This window comes from Typopeltis vanoorti, chromosome 17, assembly GCF_054136105.1.
Source record: "Typopeltis vanoorti isolate ZY-2024b chromosome 17, IOZ_Tvanoo_1.0, whole genome shotgun sequence".
NCBI lineage: Eukaryota > Metazoa > Arthropoda > Arachnida > Uropygi > Thelyphonidae > Typopeltis > Typopeltis vanoorti.
In genome coordinates this window covers 106,659,658-106,687,149 of record NC_143565.1, presented here as the reverse complement: position 1 = coordinate 106,687,149, position 27,492 = coordinate 106,659,658, and the positions used below count along the sequence as shown (strand labels likewise).

The 27,492-nt window shown below is 35.3% G+C and overlaps 1 protein-coding gene across 7 annotated transcripts in view; it reads left to right on the top strand.

Annotated features, from left to right (window-relative positions):
* Positions 1–27,492, top strand: part of LOC150097746 (MAP/microtubule affinity-regulating kinase 3-like) — a 297,798-nt gene that overhangs the window by 130,758 nt on the left and 139,548 nt on the right. For all 7 annotated transcript variants that reach the window (XM_090407471.1, XM_090407465.1, XM_090407466.1 and 4 more), the window contains exons 14-15: positions 6,964–7,132; positions 26,944–27,135. In XM_090407471.1, coding sequence (XP_090263597.1) covers positions 6,964–7,132; positions 26,944–27,135 — 361 coding nt within the window. The remainder of the gene's footprint in view (positions 1–6,963; positions 7,133–26,943; positions 27,136–27,492) is intronic.

Here is a 27,492-nt window from a genome sequence, read left to right as displayed (position 1 = left end):
CGCTTCAGTATTCTGATGTTTCCGATGCACAGCTGCGCAGTTCATATTGCAATATAGATGGAGACAAACTAACGTACAGCTTATAAAACCTGTTTATTTGTGCTTGTTGTTAGATCTACATTTTATCAATACCTATCGTTTAGAATTGTGCATAACTTTTGAGTGTTGCTTTCATACGAAAATTGATCTTGTTCTAAGGTTTGGTGGATTTTTTTCATGATTCGTTTCATACGAAACGAATCATGAAAAAAAATTTGAAATGTTGGAAGGCAAATTGAGGGAAGAAAAGTTAGTTTCTGAAATCTGTCGTACAACGACAACAAAATTTTTTTACTGAAGCAAATAAATCCAGTGAAGCAACAGTTCACGCAAGTTTTTATCTCACACACATCATTGCAAAACGATCAAAACCATTTACTGATGGCGAATTCCTTAAAGATTGTTTGATTAAGTCTGCTGAACTTCTTTGTCCTGACAAACAACAATTATTTTAAAATATTAGTTTGTCAGCCAACACAGTAGCAGAACATATTAACGAAATCGCTAGTGATTTATGAAGTCAGTTAAAAGAAAAAAGTATAGATTTTGCAGCATTCTCAATAGCAGTTGATGAGAGTACTGACATCACAGATATAGCATAACTTGCCGTTTTCGTACAAGGTGTTACTGATGAATTTAAAGTAATTGAGGAATTATTGGAAATAACTCCTATGAAAGGAAAAACTGGTGCACAGGATAATTTTTCTGAAATAAAAACTATAATAGATAAATATAAATTAAGTTGGGATAAAATGGTTGGATTTGCAAGTAATGGTGCAGCTGCTATGGTTGGTAAAAAAAAAATGGAGTATCGTAAAGTTAAGAAATATAGTGAAAGAAGAAAAATTTCAGAATAAATTTTGCACTATACATTGCATTATTCATCAAGAAGAAGCACTTTGTGCCAAAAGTTTGCAGATGGATAATGTTATGGAAACAGTAACTAAAACAGTAAACTTTATCCGTATCATCGAGAATTTGTTGCATTGCTTGAAGAAATTGAAAGTGAGTACAGAGAATTGATTTATTATAACGAGGTGAAGTGGTTAAGTCGAGGAGCTGTATTAAAACGGTTTTTTGATTTAATAAATGAAATCAAAATTTTCATGACACAAAAAAATAAAACCACCAATGAGAATAAAACCAGCATTTCACAAAATCAGAACAATTAGCTACAAGATCCACTAATCATAAATAATTAGTCAAATTATCACGAATTCTGCTAAAACATTAATAGCATCAAGTTCTGTTGTAGAAGCATAGATGACTATAGATGGCAACATTATTGGCAAGATTTTTTTTTCCTCTAAGTTAGTACATCTGCCATAAGCATCCAAGTGAAATTGCAAGTCATTCTATGAAGTAGTTTGTTTTATAAAGCTGTCTGAAGCAAAAGACAGGTCTGTATTCCTTGAAATGGATAAAATTGAGTATCGTGTGGTTATAAAATTCTTTGTAAAAGAAGGTTTAATGCCAAAAGAAATTCATTTGAAGTTCATAAAAGTTTATGGGACTCTTCTCCTTTGTTTTTGACAATTAAGAAATAGGTGCCGAGTTTAAACGTGGCCTTGAAGATGATCCATGTGAAGGATGTCCAAAAAACATAACACCATTGATCAAGTGCACAATATGGTATTGGATGACCTGCGAGTCAAAGTGTGTGAAATTGCTGAGACTATATGCATTTCAAAAGAACGTGTAGGATATATTTTGCATGAAGAATTGCAAATGAAAAAGCTTTGCGCAAGATGGGTGTCGCACTTGCTCACAGCAAATCAAAAACACACTCGCATGAAATCTCTGAAGAGTGATTGGAGCATTTTAACAAGAATAAAACTGAATTTGTGCATTGATTTATTACTGTGGATGAGACTTGGATTCACCATTACACACCAGAATCCAAACAGCAATCAAAACAGTGGACAGAAGCCGGTTGTTTAGCACCAAAGAAGAGAAAGTCGGTTCCATCATTTTGGGATGCTTTCGTTTATTAATTATCTTGAAAAGGGTAAAACAATAAGCAGGGAATATTATTCCAATCTTTTAATCAGACTAGATGAAAAAATTCATGAGAAAAGACACGGTTTGCAGAAAAAAAATCATCTTTCATCAGGACAATGCACCTGCCCACAAAGGTGTTTTGACAATGGGAAAATTAAGGGATCTGCACTATGAATTGTTGGAACATCCACCCTATTCCCCAGATTTGGCTTCCTCTGACTTCTATCTCTTCTCTTCCCAAAACTAAAACTTTTCCTTGCTAGCCAGCTTTTTTCTTCGAATCAAGAGGTGATTGCAGCTGTAGAGGGGTATTTTGCAGATCTTGCTGAAAACCACTACAGGGATGGGATAATGGCACTGGAGCATCGCTGGAATAAATGTATTAGTCTTAAGGAAGATTATGTTGAAAAATAAAAATAATTTTGAATTATAAATTCGTTTTTTCATTGTTAGGCCGAGAACTTTTCAGATCACCCTCGTATATGTGATATTACCATCTTTTTTTCCATATTTAAAAGAAAATGTTTATGACTAAAGAATGTGCAATAATAAGGATATTTTTTATTTGTCTACAGTTATTGGATTGGAAGGATATCGATAATGCATATGAAGTGTTTAAAAATATTTAAATGATGGGATATCAGAATGTGTCCTTAGAGTTTGAAGAATAAATAGAGTAAGAATGGAAAGGATGTGTAATGTAATTAAACAAGAGATTCGTAAGAAAAAGATGATGTGGAAGGACTATCTTGTTCATAAGGATGATGTCACTTGTGATAATTATAAGCAGCAGGCCAGAAGAGTCACAGTGTTGTATGGAAAGCTAAGTTTGAGTATGAAAAGCAACTGACTCTGCAAGTTAAAGGCAACCCAAAATAATTCTTTTGTTATGCTGCAAGTAAAAGAAAGAATGAATTTGAAAGTATAACTATACTGAATGCAGATGGTATGTGGAAGACTGATTCAGAAGTCATTGTTCAGCTAATGAGCAGCCATTTTGCTAAAAGCTATCAACCTGACGTATGCAACATTGAGCTCACTGCTACCTCTTCACTGCACGAGGAGGAGGTATTATAGCTGTTGCATAGACGGAATAAGAATTCAGCAATAGGGATTGATGGCATATCAGCATGGGTGCTAAGAAGAGTGTTCAGCTGAACTCACTAGTCCTTTAACTAGGCTGTATAATTTTAGTCTCACAGCATGGAAGATACCACAGGAGTGGGAAAAAAAAAATTATGGTAATCCCTTTGCACAATGGTGGTAGTGGTGCAAAGACCGATGTATCCAACTATTGACCAATCAGTATCTCGAGAGTGGTGGTGGTGAAGAGTTTGGAAAAGTTGGTTAGGGCTTGCATTCAGAAATGACAGAGAATCTCTAATTTGCAATGAACAGCATGGTTTTACTAAGGGATGGAAGTTGCTCACATTCTATAATAATGTTACCACTGATACAAGGAGAACGGATAAGCCTCGATACTTTTGGATTTTGCCAAGCCTTTTGACAGAATACAGCGTGGAAGACTGTTGCATAAATTGAAGACTATGGGATTGGATTATAAACTATTGTCATGGATAAAGGATGGCTGACTGACAGATATCAAAAAAGTTGTATATGAGAGGCAGGTGTGAATCTGCAAGATTCAAGGTAACCAGTGGCGTGTCTCAAGGATCAGTCTTTGGTTTATTGTTATTCACTCTACATTAGTAATCTTGAGAAGGATTTGACATGCAACATACAACTATTTGCTGATGATGCAAAGATAGGTAAGGTAATCAGGAATGATGCTGATATGCACTACTTGCAGAATGATTTGAGTAGACTGGGATTGTGGGCATTTGAAAATGGCTCTCATTTCAATGTTAATAAATGTAAGCTCATGCACTTTGGTGCGATTAGATATCCAATGCCATATTATATTGATGGGATTATGCTTGAAGAAACTGATGAGGCTAGGGATCTTGGAGTTTAGTAGACAAGAAGTTGAAGTTCAAGGATCATGCAAAATTGTAAATATAACTTGGCGAATAATGGCAATTCTGAAATGGACCTTGACATGTAGAGATAAGGAAGACATTTTGTCTCATTCCAAGGCCTTGATAAGACCTCACTTGGACTATTACACACAGGTCTGATCTCCTTGTTTCTGTGGTGATTCTGACACAGTGGAGAGATTGCAAAGAAGAGTGTTAAAAATGATATCAGGATTGTGGAATACTGATTATGAAGTCAGATTGAGAATTTGTTTGCTACAGACACTAGTAAACAGGAGAAATTTGGATGATATGATTGAGACTTACACACTTCTGAAAGGGTTATACAGAATTTCAATAGATAGAATTTTTCATTTTATGGAGGGTGGGGAAAGGACAAGAGAGCATCCTTGGAAGCTGAGAATGAATGTCGTTAAGAAGGGGAGGGGTAAGATCTAGATTTTTCTCTCATAGAATGGTGTGGATTGGAAAGGATTGCCTTTGGATGTTGTGTGTGCAAGTATTGTGAATGAATTCAAGAACAGGTATGACATGTAGTGCGAATAGTATGGGCTCCCTTGAGTTCCTGACTCCCTGGAGGTCTCTCTTTTAATAATAATATTTTAATTAGTCATTAACTTTGAAAATTACAACCTAGTTTTGTTCGCCCAAAAAATACTGGCAGCTTCATCAGGGCTTAATTAACATCAAAAATGTATAAAAATAGATTACACAGTTCTCCAAGCAATATAAAATCGTTACAAAAAAAATTTCAAGTATTTTTTTTAAATGCTTCCCATACACTTTCAATATCCTTCTTATCTGGCAACTGATATCATATGACCAAACATAGTATACTCACTCAGTTGGTCATAATTTTCTGCTTTGTAGTTCAGCATGTAACTTCTCCTGAATGTAGCAGCCATAATACTTAGGTACTTCCCAGGTCAGTTTCAGTATAATTACTATCACCAACCAGAAACAAAACAGTGACATCTTTAACTGAAACCCTTCTTACACTATAATCAGATCAACCCTCTCTTTGACTTAGCTCCCTCTGTCTTATGCTGCTTGGGGAAAGTGCCTGCAGTAGCTCGGTAAATTCAGTTTCATTCTTTTCATGAGAGTTCATCATTATCCAATCAATGTTTGGATAATTCAAGTCATCCATGAAGATTACTCATTTAGCACCCATCAGCTTGATTTGGTGATGCATCTTGTTAGACTCCACCTCACACACCATAGCTTCAAATTCACTATTACCTGGTAGTTTATTGCTAATATTGCAGCCATAACTTTCTACCCCAGTCGGATTCAAATCATTCAATTGTATTAGCAGTATACACTCTTCCTCCTGCTCTTATCTTTTCTATCCTTCCAAAAAATATTGCACTTTTTACTCAGTATCACTTGGCCTATCTGCTGCTAAGAGCAAGGTCTCACTAATATTTCTATCTCAGGCCTAACTTATCCACCAAAGCTACAAAATCTCCATTTATGCCTGTTACTCTGACATTTGTGTGTAGACATAATCAGTTGCCTTCAGGCTTTTTTGTATATTATCCTCAATAGTCTGTATGTCCCAATTGGACAACTTGCAGATCTCTGTTCATATCTTGAATGGAGATATTGCAGAATAGATACCTGCCAAGTCTCTATTGATGTTCAAGGGGATATGTAGCAAAGATTGCAAATACAACTCAGAGGATAATTGTAATTCTTAAACAAACCTTAATATGTAAGGATAAGGAAGTCATTTTGCCTCTTTACAAGGCCTTGATATGACCTCACCTGGAGTGTTGTCTGGTCCCCTGGTTTCTATGGTGATGATTCAGTGGAGAGAGTACAAAGAAGATTGTTAAAGATATTGGGATTGTGGAATACAGATTACAAAGACCGATTGAGAAAATATATTTAAATTGCAGTATAAATTTATCTCATCTTCCCTTTAATGTGTTAGGCTGAGTGGCCTGCTATCATAGAAATCTGATTAATGCTATGATATGCTCTGGCTGGTTTTATCACATGCACAGAAATCAATAGATTTCTGCGCGTGTGTGTGTGGGGGGGGGGGGGGGGGGGGGCTTCCACCTTTGTTGAGACTTATATTTTGGCAAAAAAGCCTTAAAAATTCATGTCCTAGGTGGGATTCCACTCCAGGTCTTTTTACAGTTTACCTTTAAGAAACATTTAACTTACTTATTCTTTTTTCTTTTTTTATTATTTCTATAGCAAACTTCCTACTATAATAAATTACACCTTTGATCTTCCTGATTTTTCTATAGTGAGAGTACCATATGCAAAAGTACACATAGTACTCATGATTTTAGTAGCTGGTTTAATGAATATTAATAATCAGCATTTTCTCTCTCTCTCTTTTTTCAGGTGTATATATATATATCATACACTTACCATTTCCTCTGTTTGTTCATTCTATTTCTTCTAGTAGCACATTTGTTTTATGGATTTAATTAAAACGTAAAAATATTTACAATGAAATAAAAGATATACCTGTGAAGATTCTTGACTGAGGTAGTATTAAGGGAAACAGAAATTGATCTGTTTGAAAGATCATTGAAAATATTTTATCTGCACATGAAATCCTAATGATAATCAACAAAAATACCCAAAGAGTTTCATTATTAATTGTCTATTGAATCTTTAATAGTTAATGTAATTTCAAAGAATATTTCTCTGTATATGAGAAATATGAACACTTGACTCTCATAAGATTAGAAGTTTAAAGTACTAAAAGAATTCACTGCCAAATGTATTACATCAAAAGAAGTAAAATCTCATGACATATAATTGTTATGACAGTAATGATATATCATACTGTATAATTTATAAATCATACTTATAAATTATATAAATATATATATATATAATTATATAAATAGAAAAAAAAATGATTTTTTTTATTACTTCTCTCTCTGAATTTGTTTAGAATGAAAATTGTGACTCCCAGTCAAGCTCCAACCTCTCTCTACGTACCATAAAAGCACCAACAGAAGGATCTAGTAATAGTCAGTCCCCCCCACATGCAAAAGTGCAAAGGAGTATTTCAGCAACTAGCAAGTCCCGCCGATTCAGTCATGGCGAAGGGGTAGGAAGTGGTAAGTTCAAAAGAAAGGGGAAAAAAATTAGTTCCTCAACTATTTGCTCCGATAAAGTAATTTTTAGTGCATTACAAGCTATAATTCATTTTAAGAAAAAACAGTTACTGACTACTTTTTTATATGAAATTAAATTTATCTAACGTTTGCAAATGTGATGAATGGTACAAGACTGAATTACTTTTGTTGATTGTGGAGGCTGTTAAATTGTTAAAATGTTATAGGTTTATGCACATTTTCTTGACTGCATCAGCTGTCATATTTATATTTGCTTTCTTGAAAATAAAGACTAAAATAATAAAAAAAAATATTCAAGTAGTATGAAGTTTAGTTTTGTGGTAGATGGTCTCCCAGAGAATCTTGACTCTCCATGGAAGTTGTCATCAAATACCTGATATGTACCCTCGGGTATACAGGATAATTATGATAGTACTACATGAAAAAGTTATACCATTACTAACTTCCGATGAACAATTTTCCTCTAAATTAATCTGTTAAGACTCCAGTATTATCAGATCTTATATTTCTGTCTTGATGGAATGGAAATCGATATCTTGGATATCTTTCCTGAGAAGGAAGAGATGGGTACATGCCATTCACAATTCCCCAAAATGGAAAAATCCAAGAAATGACTAACAAATTTCTGCAGTGGAAATGTTATGAGATCTGCCAAAACATTGATATCAAGAAACATAATCCATGTGTTCCTTTGTACAGGATACATTTGAAACCTATTGAGGATCCTACAATAATAGAGAATGGACCTACCCCATGGGGTATGGTTGCTATCCTTGAGCAACCATACTCCATCAAGTCCATCATTTAACACTGACATCGAGGCAGTTTCCATTTGCCTCTCAGTGGGATCTCTTATTATAATATGTTGCATCTATCACCCCACTGCAGATATTTCTCAGGATGGCCTTGTGTTTCAGTTGTATTCTTAATGGGCGATTTAAATGGCCACAATATTCTCTGGGTCTATGCACACACACTAACATCAGAAGAAGATTTGTGGAATCATGCCCAGCATCAATAACCTATCCCTCCAAGTAATACCTTCACTGCAAGTAATCTTCCAAATGCTCAGCTGAACATTCATTGCTATTGACATAACAATTTGCTCGTTCCTCTTTTCCACCGTTTAAATGGGAAGATAACATATATGGGAAGAAGAACATATATGATTATTTCCCCATGATATTCATCCTTTTACATGGACAGACCTGTATTTCATCAAGGATATGAAAAAATAGATCAATATGACTGGGATTTGTTCTCAACCCTAGAAGAACTTTATTTTGCAACAGTGGCTCTATTCTTATTACTGAAGCAGTGACTCATGTTACAGATTGTATAATACAAGCTGTGACAACTGCAATACCCAAAACATCAAATTGGGTATTGCAGTTGTCAGATACCTTTCGAATCATAGAGGAATTCATAATGTACAGCCCCCTCCCCCCCAAAAGCTTGATATATATTCCACAAAAACCTTACTACACAAAACTTAATTACTTTCAAACATGCTTATACTCTAGCATGACACGTTTACCTTCAGAGTCAAAAGAACTTGTGGATCCAATTCACATCTATTATCAGATCAACAAACACCAAGGAATTCTTAAAAAAAAATTAAGGGCATATATTCTGTTCAATCCTAGCACAAAATAGAAGAACATTTGCCTAACCTGAAGTTGCAGGTATGTTTGGGAGAGTTTATCCAAACATTGGCAGTATCGTATTACACCCTAGAATTCCTGGTTCTAAAAAAGTAATACAGTAACAACATCCACTTTGAATTATCTCAAGAACTACAACAGGCTATTCCATAATGAAGAAGAACTGAAAGTTGCATTGCTTTGTTTTAGTTCAACTGCCATAGGTCCAGACATCCATTATAATATGATTAAACATCTGTTATCATCCACAGATCAACTGTTCTACTTATTCAACAGAATTTTATGTGAAAATGAATTTCCAGAAGCCTGGCAAAAGGCAATTATTATTGCTTTTCTGAAGCCAGATAAAGATCCAAAATATACCAATAAACTGTCCAATTGTTCTCATCAGCTGTGTGTGCAAAATCTCTGAAAATAACCCCCCCCCCTCCTTTTTTTTTTTTTTTTTTTTTAAAGACAGTCTGGCTTCCAGAAACATTGTATACTAGATAATGTAATCCAGTTAGAAGCACCAATTAGAGATTTTATTTTAATTCAGGCACTTAGTATCAGTTTTCTGGTCTTGGAGGGAATCTTTCTCTTCAAAAAATTTTTTTCTTTGATGGAATCTTCTCTGAGTGGGACCAATCCTGTCTCAACTTAGAAAGTTCCCCAAGATTATTATCTGTTAAGTGTTACATTATTTGTTGTCAAAGTTACACTTGATAACAGAACAATTCTCAATTGTATGTTATGTCCTCAATCTGGCTGAGCTTTTTGTCTTTTTGTCATTTATACTTTTTGCTACAAACATGTCTTCATATTGATCCAGAAATGAGATCAGTATAAACAGTAATGCCATTTACAGTCAAGCGTAGATTTGATTATGGTCTCAAGTCTCTGCTTCTACAAGGGATGTTACATTTTGATGAATGGATTCATCTACTATCAGATTATCAGGATAGCAACTGAAGCATTTTGAGCATCACTAACAATAGCAGTAGTTCTACCAAAAGCTTGTGGCTGTCTGACAGGAGGGGATTTCATACATTTGGTTAATGTTTTCCTATTCCTGAGAAACAAAATTCCTCCAATGTGATAAAACCATTCTTATTTAGGCAGTGGCATTTGTTTCAGAAAAAATAGTCGTGGCACACAGTGATTCATTTTTGCGGATGTGTTTTAATGTTCACACACAAAAGAAATCTATTTTCAAGAAATAACATAGTTGCTTTCATTATAACAAACATCATTAAAACAAACTCACTTACTGTAACAAGCTGTCAATGCTAGCCTAAAAGAAATTTGGGATAAAGATGATAAGAGGACTAAAACAAGTGAGATCCTTCTTAACAGTAAGTATAACATTTTTTTTTATATTTCATATGATGATACAACGGCCATGAGCCCTTTTTATGGGGAGGTATGGCACCATTTCAATCCCCTCTATTTTATCCAGGCTCAGAACTGGTATAACTGACGAATCTGCCTATGACTGGGAGGGACCATTTCTTAAGTATTCCTGACTGTAATCTGTGTGTATTCATGGGGCCAGTTTGCCTGTTCTGAGGGACAAAAAACCTGAGTTCCCAGGTGAAAAAAAAAAAACCCTACCTCCACATGAGACCAGCTAACTCACCTTTTTTGATTCATGGGCAAGAATCAAACCCAGCTCTTTCCAACCAAAGAGCATCTATACTAACTTAACTATGCAAGCACTAAGGTATAAGATAATTTATTTGGACAGCAGGGATCAGGGAAATGAAAGATTATTCAGTAGTAAATATGAAAAAAATTCTTTCAATGTGAGCCAATTTCAAGTAGAATGATATGGGAAAATTTTGAAATCAAACATAACATAATGATGCTTACTTTTATACTTATGATTTCATAACATCATTAGTAGGAAGAAGCAGAAGAATTTTTTTTAGTATGGAGCCATGAGAAAGGGCAGATAATATAAAGAAAAAAAAAAGCTTTATCTTTTTGGAGATCCAAAACAGGAGTAGAAATAAATCCCAGATATATTAAAAGTGTTTCTGAATACAAGAATAATAATAATGTAAAGTACCCAATAGATTTCTGCTCAGTATGTGGACGGTTCATTATTATTACGCACTGTTAGCGTAATTTGACTAAAAAAATTACATAAATTATTTCATCTGACATCTGCTACAGAGTATAGAAGCAAACTCATATTCAGGTTCTTCCAAATAAAGGAGATAACTATCTGCAATTAAACTATGCTGCTATTACTCTCATCTCTGTGCTTTCTAATATAATGATGTCATCAACAGTCGGTTTCTTCATCACCTAGTAGAACTCTCACCGATCAGCGACCATCAGTAAAAATGCTAGCATTTAAGATTCCAAATAAATCTTAATTATGAGGGTGGTCTGAAAAGGTCTCAGCCTAAGAATGAAAAAACGAATTTATAATTTCAAAATTATTTTTATTTTTCAACATAATCTCCCTTAAGACTAATACATTTATTCTAGCAATGCTCTAGTGCCAATATCCTGTCCCTGTAGTGGTTCTCAGTAAGATCTGCAAAATACGCCTCTACAGCTGCAATCACCTCTTGATTCAAAGAAAAAAAAAGCTGGCTAGCAAGGAAAAGTTTTAATTTTGGGAAGAAATAGAAGTCAGAGGAAGCCAAATCTGGGGAATAGAGTGGATGTTTCAACAATTCATAGTGCAGATCCCTTAATTTTCCCATTGTCAAAACACCTTTGTGGGCAGGTGCATTGTCCTGATGAAAGATGATTTTTTTCTTCTGCAAACCGGATCTTTTCTCACGAATGTTTTTGTCTAGTCTGGTTAAAAGATCGGAATAATATTTCCCGGTTATTGTTTTACCCTTTTCAAGATAATTAATGAACAAAATGCCTTTAGCCCAAAACACCAATGCCATGACCTTTCCTGCTGATGGAACTGACTTTGTCTTCTTTGGTGCTGAACAACCGGCTTCTGTCCACTGTTTTGTCTGCTGTTTGGATTCTGGTGTGTAATGGTGAATCCAAGTCTCATCCATAGTAATAAATCGACACACAAAATCAGTTTTTATTCTTGTTAAAACGCTGCAAGCACCATTCAGAGATTTTCATAAGAGTGTGTTTTTGATCTGCTCTCAGCAAGCGCAGCACCATCTTGCGCATAGCTTTTTCATTTGCAATTGTTCATGCAAAATATATCCTACACGTTCTTTTGAAATGCTTATAGTGTCAGAAATTTCATGGACTTTGACTCGCCGGTCATCCAATACCATATATCATATATATGGTATTGGATGACATATACCATATATCACTTGATCAATGATTTCTGGTGTTACACTTTTTGGACGTCCTCCTTCACATGGATCATCTTCAAGACTGGTACAGTCATGTTTAAACTCGGCAGCCCATTTCTTAATTGGCGAAAACGAAGGAGAAGAGTGCCCTGATAAACTTCTATGAACTTCGAATGAATTTCTTTTGCAGTTAACCCTTCTTTTACAAAGAATTTTATAACCGCACGATACTGAATTTTATCTATTTGAAAGGATACAGACAACTGTATAAAATGAACTACTTGATAGAATGACTTGCAATTTCACTTGGATGTTTATGACAGATGTACCAACTTAGGAAAAAAAAAAACTTGCTGATAGTGTTTCCATCTGGTCGTGGCAAAGAACTTTTCAGACCACCCTCATATGTTACTGAAAGTTACCTTTCATATGTTACTGAAAGTTACCTTTCAGTAACATATGAAAGGTACTCATGTTACGGAAAAATTGGTGCTGTTGCACTTGAAAATATAGCAATTTGATAGGTCTGAAATAGAGGGCTTCTCCATAAATTGCCATCTTATGGGTTTGCCTTCCACCTTTTTAATTGGGTAACTTTTAGTTATTTGCTGCTTTTATGGTGGACAGTGTTCCCTTCTATCTTTATTCTGTACTTCAGGTATTCCTCGAGGCTGTTATATTACCATTTTCCAAAGGCCTTTTTTACGGGCCTGAAACCCTATCTATAGTTTTGCTGATGACAGTGCAATCTCTTCTTCCTACTTGTGATAAAGCAATGCTCAAACATCCCAAGTTCCTTATTAAATTATACTTGATAAGAAATTATATTCTTTTTTAATCTGTTATTCAAGTGTAAGCAGATGGTTTGTGCATGAAGTATCTTCATGATTTAGCTACTTGCTAGAGCAGGGTTGAAATGGTTTTAAACTAAAATAAAATGTTCCTCTCAGAGTAATTCGAAGGGAACTTTTTTTCCCCCCCTAATCATGTGAATTAATAATCCTGGATAGAAATTTTTTTGTTATTTATCCACATAGCTATCCGGATTGGAACAATTTACTTGTTCCTCTAAAGATATATTTTGCAGAAAATAATGCTCCATCTGAAACGCATGCACGCACGCGCACACACACACACACACACAATGTGCTCTCATGCATGCATATATATGTGTGTTTTTCAAAAAAAAAAAAAAAAAAAAAAAAAAATGAGCTAATGCCTTTTTCCCCTTATAGGGAGAAGGCAAGGCTATTTTAGACCTTTAACTTTTGGAGACTGAGTGAGCAGTTCATTATCCACCTGTAGCCAGTCAGAGATAGCTTGTCCAAGATTATCACCATATATATGTGGCAACCAACAAAGAGACTGGCGAACAAGTGCTGCCATCTTATGTCCCTTACCCTAACAGTATATGTTATTGTCCGAAACGGTGTGGTTTCTATGGTTGATTTTCTTGAGTTTACAGGACAAAAAACCCGAGTTTCTGGGGGGGAAAACTGCATGCCTGTGCCAAAGTTAGACTAACTTGGGAACTAATTGAAATAAGCCTATCCACGCATATAATTGAAGAAAGGCTTAGAAAAAATTCCTCTAGTCATCTTCTAGACTTGAACTTAAGTCTATCTTTGGGTGGCCTAGTACACAGGATGCAACACCACTTCTGCTGAGCTACACTGGCCTGTGTGTGTGTGTGTGTATATATATATATATATATAATTTAATAATTCATTTATTTATATATATTTATATTTTTCTATATTTATTTATTGACTATTGAGGAGTAATTCAAGAATAACGATAGCGAAAAAAATTACCTAAAAATAGTATTTCTTTATTTATTGTTACTGTTACAAGGAAAAATTAAAAAATTTTTTGAAATACAAAATGGAAATAAAAGTTTTATTTATAGAGAAGATATAGCAATATGTGTGTGTGTTGTCATGGATTTTTTAAAAATAAACGTGTGTGTGTTTCTGACTGTATTATTTTGCGAGAGCGAAAGTTTCTGCTCCAAACAGGAATGATTTATGGGAGTGGGGGGAGTGGAATTGCTCCTGGATTAAATCCTCAAAGATGGATATCCTAGAATCTAAACTATCAATTCTTTCAATAGGATAGAAATATATATATATATATATATATATATATATATATATATTGTTTCACTCTATAATAATTGTCTGAGGATCCAAAGGATTTTTTCTTTGGATATTTATTTCAACCCCTGATAATAGAGGTTTCAATCACTTCAATTTGCCTTAGTATCTCATAATACAAATCACATTTCCTTTCTGACATGCATATTATTATGTATTATGGGAAGGGTCACTTCCCAGACTGATTTCAACCTACCTTTAATGAGGTCTCATCAGTGGGAATCAGACCAGGAAGTTAGTTGAATTAATGTCAAAGTTCACATATTTTCCATATATGAATGTTGTGGATAAAGGATTAAAAAAGCATAATTTAGTTTGTAACCAAGCAGAAAACTTTCTACAAACTATCTCAAGTTCCTTAAATATTAGGAATGGAAAAGTGGGAGGGAGGGAAATATATATATATATATATATATATATATATATATATATATAATATTTGAGTTTCAATTCAAGTTCAAGGTTTTAGGAATATTTGTTTTATTATATTTTATCAATTTTGGTTTACTTATCAGTTTCATTTGAGTTTTGGTTTGATTTCAGTTTTTCTGATTTCTGTGTGATTTTTTAAAATTTATATATTCTTTAATATCTATTATGAATTGATACTATATTCTCATTTGAAATCATTGTGCTACTAAATATGTTTATTAAATCCAGTGAGACACGACTTGTCTAAGACAGATGTTACACTTTGAAGATTATTCAGTTTCTGTTTTTGCATAGTGATCAGTGGGAATTTTGGACCATTCTTTCTGTAGACATGTAATGAGGTCCTGGACTATTGTGGGGGTAGATGTCCCTTGACCTCACCCAACTCTCCAGTTCATCCCACAGATGTTCACTAGGGTTGAGATTGGGGCTCTGTGGAGACCAGTCACGGTGTGGTGACATTCGTGTCCACAAACCACGCAGTTACATCAGCATCCTTATGACACGGTGCATTGTTTGCTGAAAGAGACCGTAGTCAGTTCCATAGAAACGCCACAGAGTAGGAAGCATTGTTGTCCAGAATGTTCAGATACCTTTTGGGGTTCAGTGTTCATGGCACCACAAACAGAAGTGCAAGGCCAAACCAGGAAAAACAGGACCATACCATTGCACTGCCACCTCTGAATTTCATAGTTGGGGTTTCGCACTCTGGTATGAGACATTCAGTGGACATCTGCCACACCCACACTTGTCCATCTACTCGACAGTGGGTGTAGCATGATTTATTGCTTCATAACACAGCTTTCAAGCTTCCACATCTCGCTGTACACAATCTTTGCACCACTGAAGACGATGCTGAATGTTGGTTCAGGTAATGTGGGGCTTTCATATTGCAGTCCTACCATGAAAACCCATTGTCAGCCTTGGTTTTGAATGGTTTTGTGTTCCAGTCGATGCCTGAAATTCTGCATTCAATGTGTCAGGCGATGAATGGCAGTTTTTACATTCCCATGTATATCATCCTTTGTAACAGCCTACGGTCACGCTCGGTGACTGTAGGCTGCTACAAAGGATAACATGGTCACACTCGGTGAGTTCTGGTGGGTCATCCACTGTAGGTAGGGTAGCACTTGCAGTTGACTCTCTGTGCTTCCATCTCAGTATGGTATCTCTGATTGTTGACCTGGGATGGCCCAATTTATCAACAATTTGCTGAACAGATAGGCCTGCAACATGGCATCCTATTACAATGCTTCTCTTCAACTCCATCAGTTTCCTTCTTGCAACCATTTCACCTGGATGCAGTTGCACGTACTTGGGAGCATCATGTTCCTCCAATTTATATTGGTTGCTGGTGGGGGGGAGGTACCACAGATGATGTGGAAGACATGCATCAGCAGATTAGTAGAATTGGTGCATGTGGACTAATTATTATTGAGGATTTCAAATTTGGAGACAGATTGAAAGGAGGAGAGATGGCAAGAAGGAAATGGAATTTATACACTTACTGAGAGATATTTACTTGAAGCAGAATGTAATAGAGGCAACTTGGGATATAAGAGTCTTGATCTTGTTATAGGATCAAAAGACTTGTCTATAACTAAGGTGGTTACTTTGCCTCCAATTGGGAAAAGTGATCATCTCATCTTAACTTGGATGTAGCAAAACATGGAAATTCTGGTTAAGAAGAGGTATATGTGGAACTACAATGCAGATGATTATAATATACTCAGAAGGCAGCTTGAAGCAGTACCATGACATAAAGATCTGCAAGGGAAGGATGTTCACAGACTATGGGGGGAGGGATAGTCAAGGGGTATCTGGAGGAAACAGTATCACACTATATACCCAAAGTCAGGAAGATAAATCAGGTAGGAGTTAGATGGATGAGTAATATCATTAACGATGAGCTGCAAACGAAGAAAATGTTGTGGAGAGTATATAAAGAGGCTGGTGACTAGCTTACTCATGCACAGTACAAGGATCAGGCAAGAAAGATGACCGGCATGGTAAGAATACAAAATAAGATTGAGAAGAAATTAGCTGAACAGTCGAAAGTAAATCCCAAAGTTTTTTGTAATGTGGCAATAAGGAAGAAGAAATGTTATGAAAAGATAACTTTAATGAGTGCCGATGGTAGAGAGGTAAGAGAGGCAGACCAAATTGTTGGGTTACTGATTGATTCATTTTGCAAGGGTATATCATCCAAGTGAAGTTATTGTTATGACAGAGGAGGTGCTTAGTATATTGCATAATCTGAATGCAAATACAGCTGTGGGACTCGATGGAATATTGGCTCGCATTTTACGAGAATGTGCAGAGGAACTGGCAATACCTTTGACTTAGGCTGTTTAAGTCTGGCAAAGTCCCAAGAGAGTGGAAGGAAGGCAAAATAATTCCTTTATATAAAGGAGGATCTAAGTCCATGGTAGAAAATTATAGACCAATTAATATCTCAGAAGTTGTGATAAAAGTACTGGAAAAGTTGGTCAAAAAGAGAATTCAGGAATGGGTGGATAAGCATACGATACTCTGAGATGCAGCATGGCTTTGTGAAGGGTCAGTCATGCCTTAGTAATATACTAGTTTTTTTTTTTGTTTTTTTTATAATAATGAAACTGAATTAGATAAAGGGAATGGCTACACAATGATACTGTTTGATTTTGCAAAGGCATTTGACAAGATATCACATGAAACTTGGTTACACAAACTGCATCAAATGAGGATGGATAAAAACTGTTGATATGGATAAAAGGGCAGCTGATTGGATAAAAAGTAGTATATGGAAGAGTAGAATCCAGAAGGCAGGTGAGTAGTGGTGTGCTGCAAGGTTCTGTGCTAGGACCACTCCTGTTTGGGCGAAACATAATGGATGTCAATGTATGTGGAAAAGTGTCATGTTGTGCATTTTGAGATACAAAGATTACAAGCTGTATATCACATTGAGGTAACTGTACTCCAGGAAATTGATGAAACCAGGATTAGGGGTAGTCGATACCAAGTGGTCTGTCTGATTTCTGCACTTATCAAACTTGAAAACAATATTTAAATTTTCTGAGACTTGAATAAGCTAATCTAAACTTGTGCTCCCACATTTTATCATTATTGTAAGTGTTTTTCATTCAAATTAATCAATAAATGGAAATTTTAACAGTGGGTACTAAGGAGCTAATTACTTCTGCACAACCGGTAAGTATTATAGTGCACTAAATTAGTTATCTTTTCAATTAAAAATCATCCGTGTGTAAGCACCCTCTATGCCTACTGTGCGAAGCAAAGATGGCAGCAACAAAGATCAACGACAAAAGAGCACCTCGTGTCTTGCTAGCGTAGCTCCATCGATTGTCGACAAACCTAATGATAATATAAAGTGCTGCAGCTATAAAATTGATGTTATCAATAAAAAAAAATAGGGGGGGGGGATTGTGCGATTTCTGTTGCCACTGGCTACATACTTCCTATGCAAGAATAGATGAATCAGCTCACAAGCTATTTATCAACCTCAACCAGCCATTTTTCTGTTCGCTGTGCTTCCCTTCTAAAACAGCTTCTGAAATTAGGTAAACAAGTCGAACTTCTGAAATTAGGTGAACAGCACTTAATACTATGAATGACACTTTCTCCTCCAAAATCCGAATGCTAGAAGCTAAGCTTGAACTATTTGACAGTCAGCACCGTAATGCAAGTGCACCTTTGCCCGTTAATGAATTCCATAACCTAATCGCATCAGCAGTACACAACTTGATCGAGGCCAAAAACAAGAAATTCAATGCTGTTATGTTGAACATTCTGATGGAAAATGGTAAATCACTAAAAGAAGACATCAGCAAATTAGCAGGTGAATGCAACTTTGATTCTAGAAATATTGTCAGGTGCCATTGTTTTGGACCTATAAAAAAAGGAAGGATGGAACGAACATTCTAATAAGGATTATCTTGTTTTTTAGTTTGGAGCAGATGTTTGGATCAGGAAAACAAACAGTAATATCTGACAATGGAAAAGAGATGTATTTTGCATTTGACTCCATTGTTGTGCTATAGAGTAAAGGAGATAGATCTGTAGCAGAACTGCAATATATTTTGGGGGGGTGGGGGGAGAAAGCTGGTTAAGGAGAAATTCAGAGTCCTGGAAGAATGAGGATTGTTTGCTATTCTGTTGTTAGGTTAAACTGTTGTGTTACCCCATGACTGACAGTGAATGATTTCGGCTTGGTCTGTGAAGTTAATCCTCCCGGTAAGTTAATCTTTAACAATTTAGATAATTAGATTGTTTGAAATCAACTTTTTGGGAGGACAGGTTGTCAAAAAAAAGGGCAGCATGGCTGTCTGAATTAGGAGAGTGATAAAAGCAGCAAATGAAAGTTATAAAAGTGAAGTAAGGGGATCTTGAGTCAGATCAGATAGACCAGGATTCTAGGTTTGATAGCCTTTACTGAGGAATGTCTGATATGATGAAAGCAGCCCCCCCCCCCCCCTTGCATACACAGAATGCTCCATGTAAGATGTGGTTGGGATGGCTGCAGTGGACTATAGTTATGGAGGATGCAAATTGGGGTTTGGTTAGGAAAGTGGATTAGGTTTTGATGCATATAAGTGGCGATGGTTATATCATTAATGTTTGTATTGATGCCCCACATGTTGGTGAGATGGGTGTGAAATTTTTTTTTATCGAATGAAAACTTAGCTTTATTTTGGCTTTTTGTGGGGAATATGTTTCTATTTTGCATTTTTTTATATTTTTTATGGGGGATGTTTTATATAAAGAAGCATATTAAAAGAAAGACAAATACCAAATAATATCCTAAAAGCTGTCACAAGTATATATGAAAATAATCAAATACGAATAAGATTAAATCATGAGCTATCATATACAAGAGAGATAAACCAAGGGGTCCGACAGGGATGTCCCCTCTCAGCAACTCTTTTTAATATCTACTTAAATGAAATAATAATAAAATGGAGTAAAAATTTACATCAAGGAATTAAACTTTCACCTACAGTTAACTTAAACACTCTCCTCTTTGCAGACGACCAAATAATAATTACAAATTCTGAAGATAACTTACAGAAAGCTATTTTAAATCTAAATGAGATATCCAAAGATTATGGTATGATAATATCAACGGAAAAATCAAAAACTATGGCCTTTAAAGGACAAGATCCAGCAAGAACTAAAATAGTATTAGATAACAAGATCTTAGAACAGGTGAATTCATTTAACTACCTAGGATGTATGATCACTTATGAAAATGAAAACGATATAAACATAAAAATTGCAAAATATTTAAAAATAACAGGAGTAATTAACTCTATATTTAAACCAAACCTAGTTCAAAAACAAACCAGGCTAAAAGTATACGATACATTAGCCCTACCGGTCTTAATGTATGGAAGCGAAATCTGGACAATAAAACAAAAAGCCAAACAAAGATTAACAACAGCAGAAATGAAGTTTATGAGAAAAACTGCAAAGTATGCCCTATTTGATCACAAAAGAAATGAAGATATTATGAAAGAATTAAACCAAGAACCAGTAATTGAAAAAATTAAAAAATATAAACATAAATGGATGGAACACGTTCAAAGAATGAAAACAGAAAGCTTACCAAAACAAGCCTTAAAGTACAAGCCATTAGGAAAAAAGAAAACCAGGACGTCCTCTTAAACGATTCAACGATGACTTCTAAGGCCGGAACAGGCCATATAGGCCTAAATCCTTGATACGTATGATGATGTTTTATATCTACAGTGATGCTAACATTTGTATAGATATCTTTCATTATAGAGTTGTTGCAGGAAACTTAAAATGCAGGGGCATGCATTGTGAAATGCTTGTACACATAATTATTTCCTGCACAGGAAGTGCTCAGACTCCAATACAGATTTTGCTTTGAAAGTTCTCCCTGTACATTATTATACTCAGACTCCCTCTAGGCACAACCTGGTGGAGTAAGCAGTGGTAGGATTATTTGCTAGCTGATCAGAAAGCCTATATTACCATAGCATTACACTCATTTATTATCTAACAGCCAGCCTGCAGAAACTGCTTTTTACTGCTGTACTCTCACACGGAGGAGCTGATTCATTAAGAACAGTGTGTTAAGCATGATCAACAATGCTATCACCTGCATTGTATATGGGGAGGAGGCAGAACCCTTACTGTGGAGATGAAACATGGCAGTAGCCACTTTGTTCCTTTCAGTAAGCAGAGCGGTAGCACACCAGGCGATAAAGTAGAGTTGCATGGTATCTTCATTGTTATTTATAATCTTTATAGATTGTGTTAATATATAGAATTCTGTGATGTATTTTCTGTTATGTCAATTCCCATGTACAATAGGGTGCAAAACTTATATCACACACACCAGTATTATGTCTGGGGAAGAGATTATGAAGAAATGTCAAGAAAAGGATACATGATTTATTGGATGTTGTGAGGAGGCTGTGGATGATATTTTCATGTGTAATTCATTTATCTATCATTGGAACTGACAAACTAAACTTTAAACTTTTCCCACTCGCTACCCTGGATATATAGGTATACAAATCAAACATTTACTGATAATAAACCATAAAGAAATTTATTTTAAAACACTTCTTTGGGTATACATATAATTTTACCATTTACATTATGTCCCTTTGTTCGTTGTTTATTATTTAATTTTATATACCTTTTCTCTTATTTAATTCTAACCTTTTCTCTTTTCTTATCTACATTTATTCCTAACTTTATTATGAGCTTTGGTGCTAGTTATAGAAGTTATCTATACAATCTGGCCAATCCCTAGATTGATCACGTGCATTAACTACTTAGACAAAGGGTTTACCTCAGACTGGAGACAAATCCTTTGTTATTACTGTCTTGAGATATTTTCCGACTAGATGGTGGCAAATTTATTTGTTTCGCTGCACCAACCAATATCATTAGGTTAGAAGGTTTCCTTAACCAAGGAAAACTCTCAGATAAACATACAGCGATGATCAATCTACCATTAATACTTAGCACTTAATTGTCTATATCACCTTTGTCAATTGCGTTTGCAGTCGTGGTTATTGACATACTATTCTGTTCCACTCTAGTTCTAGGTTAAATGAGTGGTGCATTGATTCAATCTCAGGCCAAATTTCAGGTAAAATACAAAGCACATTTATTGAGATCATAAGATTACAAATTCACATACATACACTTCTAAATTAATATCATTCTAAGTTCTAGAGCAATTTAGGACAACTAAATCTCAACTCGACTGGATTCTATCATGAGCTCTCTCTATAAGGTTAAATATTCCCTCTATACAATATACTGACTTAAATTTGCATCCATTCAATTATTCTACTTAATCTCGTTAATCACTTCACATAATATATTTGACACACTAAATCTATTTTTCATTCTCTAAAGAAATGTTCACTGGAGTCATGCTGTTGCTATCTGCAATAATTACTTAAGTTCTACGCTAAATGTCCTTGCACACTATCTTATAACATTTCTTCTCTTCAAAAGAAAACTAAAAGCTATACATCACTAATTTTCAGGATGTTCAATAGGTCCGTTACTTAGTTCTTAATTCAGCTTGCACTGCTCGGTCCCTCTTCCTCTAATGCGACTAGAATGTCTCAGTCTGGCTTTGACCCACATGGTCACTCATGGCGGTCCTTCGATCTGCCTATTTCTAAAGGCTGTTGTTGTTCCCGCTCTTGACTCACTCCGCTGCCGTTTGTTGCCATCCGCATTGTTGACCCGACTGCCATACTCAGTTATTCCTCTCCGAAAACGTACAAAGTCAGGACTCTGGAATGACGGTTGTCGACATCAAACTACCGAAGGCAGTCCGGAATTCATGAATAGGTGAGAGAGACCCGACATCCACGAAGAACGAAAAAAAAGCCTTCTCGAAGGGGAGCAGACTCCTTGTATGTTGCGCCCTCTTTACTGCTACGTTTTTTTTTCCTGCTCGGTACCTATCCTTTTTGCATGCGGGATGGTCCCTTGTACCGCATCTCCTTGTGCACATGGGACGATCCTTTCCTCCGCGTCTTCCAAGAAATACGAGCGTGCATTGTTCTCAGTGCAAGTGCCACTGCCTTAGGACAAACGTTGACCCAAAAGTTTCGCCATTGGACTTTGAACTTTTGGTTTTACCTCATGACAAACATTTCATATAGAATACCTCTTAATTGTTACAGTTTACAAAACAGATCATGTTACTTAGATCAAATAAATTCCATATTAAGGTATCCAATTTATAGCACTTTTTACAGTCTGCTTCTTTACTTAATCATAAGCATCTCCTTGTTGATTTATTACAGTTGTTAAATCCTGAATGAAAATTTTCTAGAATGAAAACTCTTCATTTAAGATCTAACAACATAAAGAATTACGATACACTAGTCTTGAATCTGAGCTGAGGTGTTTCTGGCAGTGTTTGTTGGCATTGCGTGGCATGGCGTGACCGCATGCTCAGGGCAAAGCTCACATGTTGTGTGTTCAGAACCAAGGCTGGTGAAATAGCGCAACAGGATGCAACATGGGCGAGCACTGCCAGAAGCACTTCGGATTCTTATGCGTTTGCTTTTGAATTAATTTTTGGTCATTTCGCATTCAGAAAGCTTTTACTATTGCCAAAGTTTTCGCGACCCTATTTGGGGTTGCGACCTACAGTTTAAGAAGCTCTGCTTTAGATGACTCACATGATGGAAGAAAACCAAAGTGTAACATGGAAGTTGTTACAAGTTGGAGAGGCTGTTGTTGAAATTAGTAACAACTATGAAACATTCTCCAAACCTCAATCTGGGAGACAGTCATTTTTAAATCATCTTAATGCATGTAAACTTTTATTAATATTAACTTTTATTATTAACTTATAAATTTTATCTGACTATAGATGGCACCAAATAAGACTTTAGTCTTTCGTGTTTTGCTAGTTATTAGTGCTTGGCTATAAAAGTGCCACAATATTAACAGCTAAAAACATCTTATTTATTTTGTTCCTTTGGTGTTGTGAATTAAGCCACAAAATTACAACAGATAAACACTGCCAGCACTTAAGCTTTATCTGCACACTTGAATGTGATGTAATTTATGCCAGAAATGCTTCAATCTAAGAAAAGATATATGATTTTGCATGAAGCTTTTGCAATTAGCAAAGGTGATTGGAGGTAAAATGTGATATTTCAAGCAAGTAAAACAGAACTGTTTTGGTAACATTGCTTCTGAAAAGGTTGTCCTCACTCCACTGAAATATGGAAAGATCAGTGTTTAAGCATTAATTTATTAAGCAGTGAAGATCAGCATTAATTATGGAAAATGTTATAGCTTAGGATATTTGAACACTTCAAGAATTGTGAAATGAAAAAGAGGGGACACTGTTATCAGCATACACGTGCTGGATATTTAAGATCAGGGAACAAAAGTCATTTATAAATTGGAGAAAGAGTTTGAGAGAAATTATAGAACTGTGGGGTACTGTCATTGGTAAAGAAATCTGAAGTGTAGAAGCCATTCACCATGACATATAGTGATAAGAGAAAAAATGGGCAATCCAATTGCCCATTTTTGTGGATGGTAGCCCATAAGATGGTAATCTAGACTCTTTGGCCTGTCATGGCCAAGTAATTTTAGATATATAGAAACCTGCTTAATGCAGTGATAGAGCAGTTAATCCTGTTTAGCATAGTCTGCTATATTTGCCCATGGTGTATGCTCTTACAGGATGAAAAACTCTTATCTTCATATTAAGACAATCTAGCTCATCTTCAGTGGAAAATTCTTATAAAAGTTCATATCCTAGATGGGATTTGAACACAGATCTTACCAACCAGACAGTATTGTCATAACTGGCTGAGTTATGGAGGTTTCTAGATTTAATTTTAAAGAACTTGGCAGGCAAAATACATAAAAAAATGTGTCATGTTTTCCTATGGCAATCAAAAATTAGTATTGATTGGAGAGGCAGCTTGTTGATCAGTTAATTAGAATATGGTTTGTCACATTATCTAATGATATTATCTATTTGTAATTGATTAGGATCACATATTCAAAAAGCAGAGTTAACTTATAATAATTTGATGCACTTTTTTCAGTTAACTGGGCATGTAGGATATTAATACCATTTATATTGCAAAATTGGTAGTAAGTGAACTATATTAAAAATTAGGTTTTTTATTCATTCATCAACAGGTATTATGTGATCAGTAGTTGGAATATTTAAAAAAAAAAAAAAAAATTCGATAGTTAACAGAACATAACAAATTTAGTTTAATCCTTTATCCAAGTGTGAGCAAACAAAGTTTGCGCCTGAAAGTATCTTCAGGACTGGGGTAAGGTCCACCTTTGCTCCACCTTTGCAAGGAGTGCCCTGGTACAACACCAGGGCACTCCTTGCAAAGGTGGAGCAAGCTACCAACACTCCTATCTCAGTATCTCCCATAATGCAAAACACATCTTGCGGATATGTCTAATGTTATGCATTAAGGGAAGGGCCACAACCCAGACTAGTTTCGACCTTTATTGAGGTCTCTTCAGTGGGAGCCAGGCCCAAGTGGAGATACCAGGCGTATTGCAAGGAGTGCCCTGGTGTTGTACCACCTTACCCCAGTCCTGAAGATACTTTCAGGCGTAAACTTTGTTTGCTCGCACTTGGATAAAGGATTAAACTAAATTTATTATACTCTAACCAAGTGAAAAATAAACTTTCAACATCTTTCTCTAAATCCAGAGTAATTTATTAAAAAAAGGGTGGCACACCATTTGGCAACTCCTATAGGTAGAGATGACCTGCTAATACTTCTGCCTGGTATTTCCACTTGGGCCTGGCTCCCACTGAAGAGACCTCAATAAAGGTCGAAACTAGTCTGGGTTGTGGCCCTTCCCTTAATGCATAACATTAGACATATCTGCAAGGAGATGTGTTTTGCATTATGGGAAATACTGAGATAGGAGTGTTGGTAGCTTGCTCCACCTTGCAAGGAGTGCCTGGTGTTGTACCACCTTACCCCAGTCCTGAAGATACTTTCAGGCGCAAACTTTGTTTGCTCACACTTGGATAAAGGATTAAACTAAATTTATTATACTCTAACCAATGAAAAATAAACTTTCAACATCAGTTAACAGAACAACTATGATGGCAGCAATACTTCACGTAAGATAATGACGAATAAAGCTATGACTTTTTGCATGCATAGAACATGTTTGCATATTTTATTTTCAGAACTTTATGAAACTTTAGGAATATAACTCAGATATTCCAACCAATGGACACAGCTGTTTTGATGGAGGCATTGCTGCAGATGATATCACTGATTTACATATATAACTCAAAACTTTTGGATTCAGTATTAACAAAGATATGAGGCAACCTAATTTTGTAAAGAAAAAAAAATGTTTTTGAATTTCTTGCTCAGTTACTATTTGCTGCTGCTATCTCATTTGTAGGATACAAAAGAAATGATGGCGTATTCTACCTAAGAGTTCATTATCACTGTTTATGCATGTTCATACTGTAGAGAGATTTTTAGAAACATACTTAATGACCATTTTCTTGTGAACAATCTAACTGCATGATATCTTAAAATTTTGTATAACTTCTTCAGAGTTGTTATGCAAGTTAATTGTAACAGCTAGCAGCAGCATATCTAGCAGTTGAAAATGCTGCTCTCTGTTCTGTCATTAATAGTAGGTATATTGTTTTGTTTTTTGTATACTGTTGAAAGTTTTTTTTTTTTCACTTGGTTATACTATGAATTAAAGACGCCAAGAAATTATATTCTTAGTTTCATCCTTTATCTAAGTGTAAGCTTTGATATCACTTGGTATGACTTCTGGGTCTGGTTCCCACTAATGAGACCTCAATAAAGGTTGAAACTGATCTAGGTAGTGACGCTTCTCATAATGCATTGCATTATTGGATATTAAGGCAATTGATATAAAGTCATTAACCTCTATATACAAAATAGCCCAGCTGTGAAATTACTTCAGGTTCAAACTATGTTTGCTTACACTTAGATAAAGTATGAAACCAAGAATATAATTTTTTGGCATCTTTAATTTTTTTGTTTACCAATTTCTTTATTTGTGCCCTGAGGATTCTGAATTTGCAACAGTGCCAAAGGAAATGGCAAAAATCACATTGCTTTATTTTTAACTTTCTGGTTCAAGTTAGTCATGTTTAATGATAAACATACTTCTGTTTCTTAATGTATAACATTAAGAAACAGAAATATGGATAAAAGGAAACATTATTTATTTATTTTTATTCATTTCCCACTTAGGCAACAATCAAAATTCAGTAACTAATGGCCCTAGTGCAGTCCCATCATCATTCAAAAGGCAGAATACACTTGATACATCCAATATTAGGGAAGTTCCTCCAGTCACATCTACCGTGGGGTCTCCAACACTGCCTTCTGCCCCTCGGTCTGGCAAATCTGGACCAACTATACAATCACCTGAAATCACCTCAGGTAATTAATGTTATAATTAAAAGCTGTAATTTCTCCTTTTTCATTAATTTTTGATGATAAACATACTTCTGTTTCTTAATGTGTAACTAAATATGGATTAAAAGGAAACAATTTTCATTATTATTATTATTCATTTCTCACTTTAAGCAACAATCAAAGTTCAATAACTAATGGCCTTAGTTACAGTATTCTTTTATAGTTTCCAATTATAAGCTCTTGAATACTATAAGTACAGGACTATATTTGATCATTCTAGTTCTTTAGAAAATGAAATATATTCAACAGTAACCTTTTTAAATATTATTATTTAATATGCTATCCAGAACTGGGTGATCCATATTTATTTTATAAATTAAA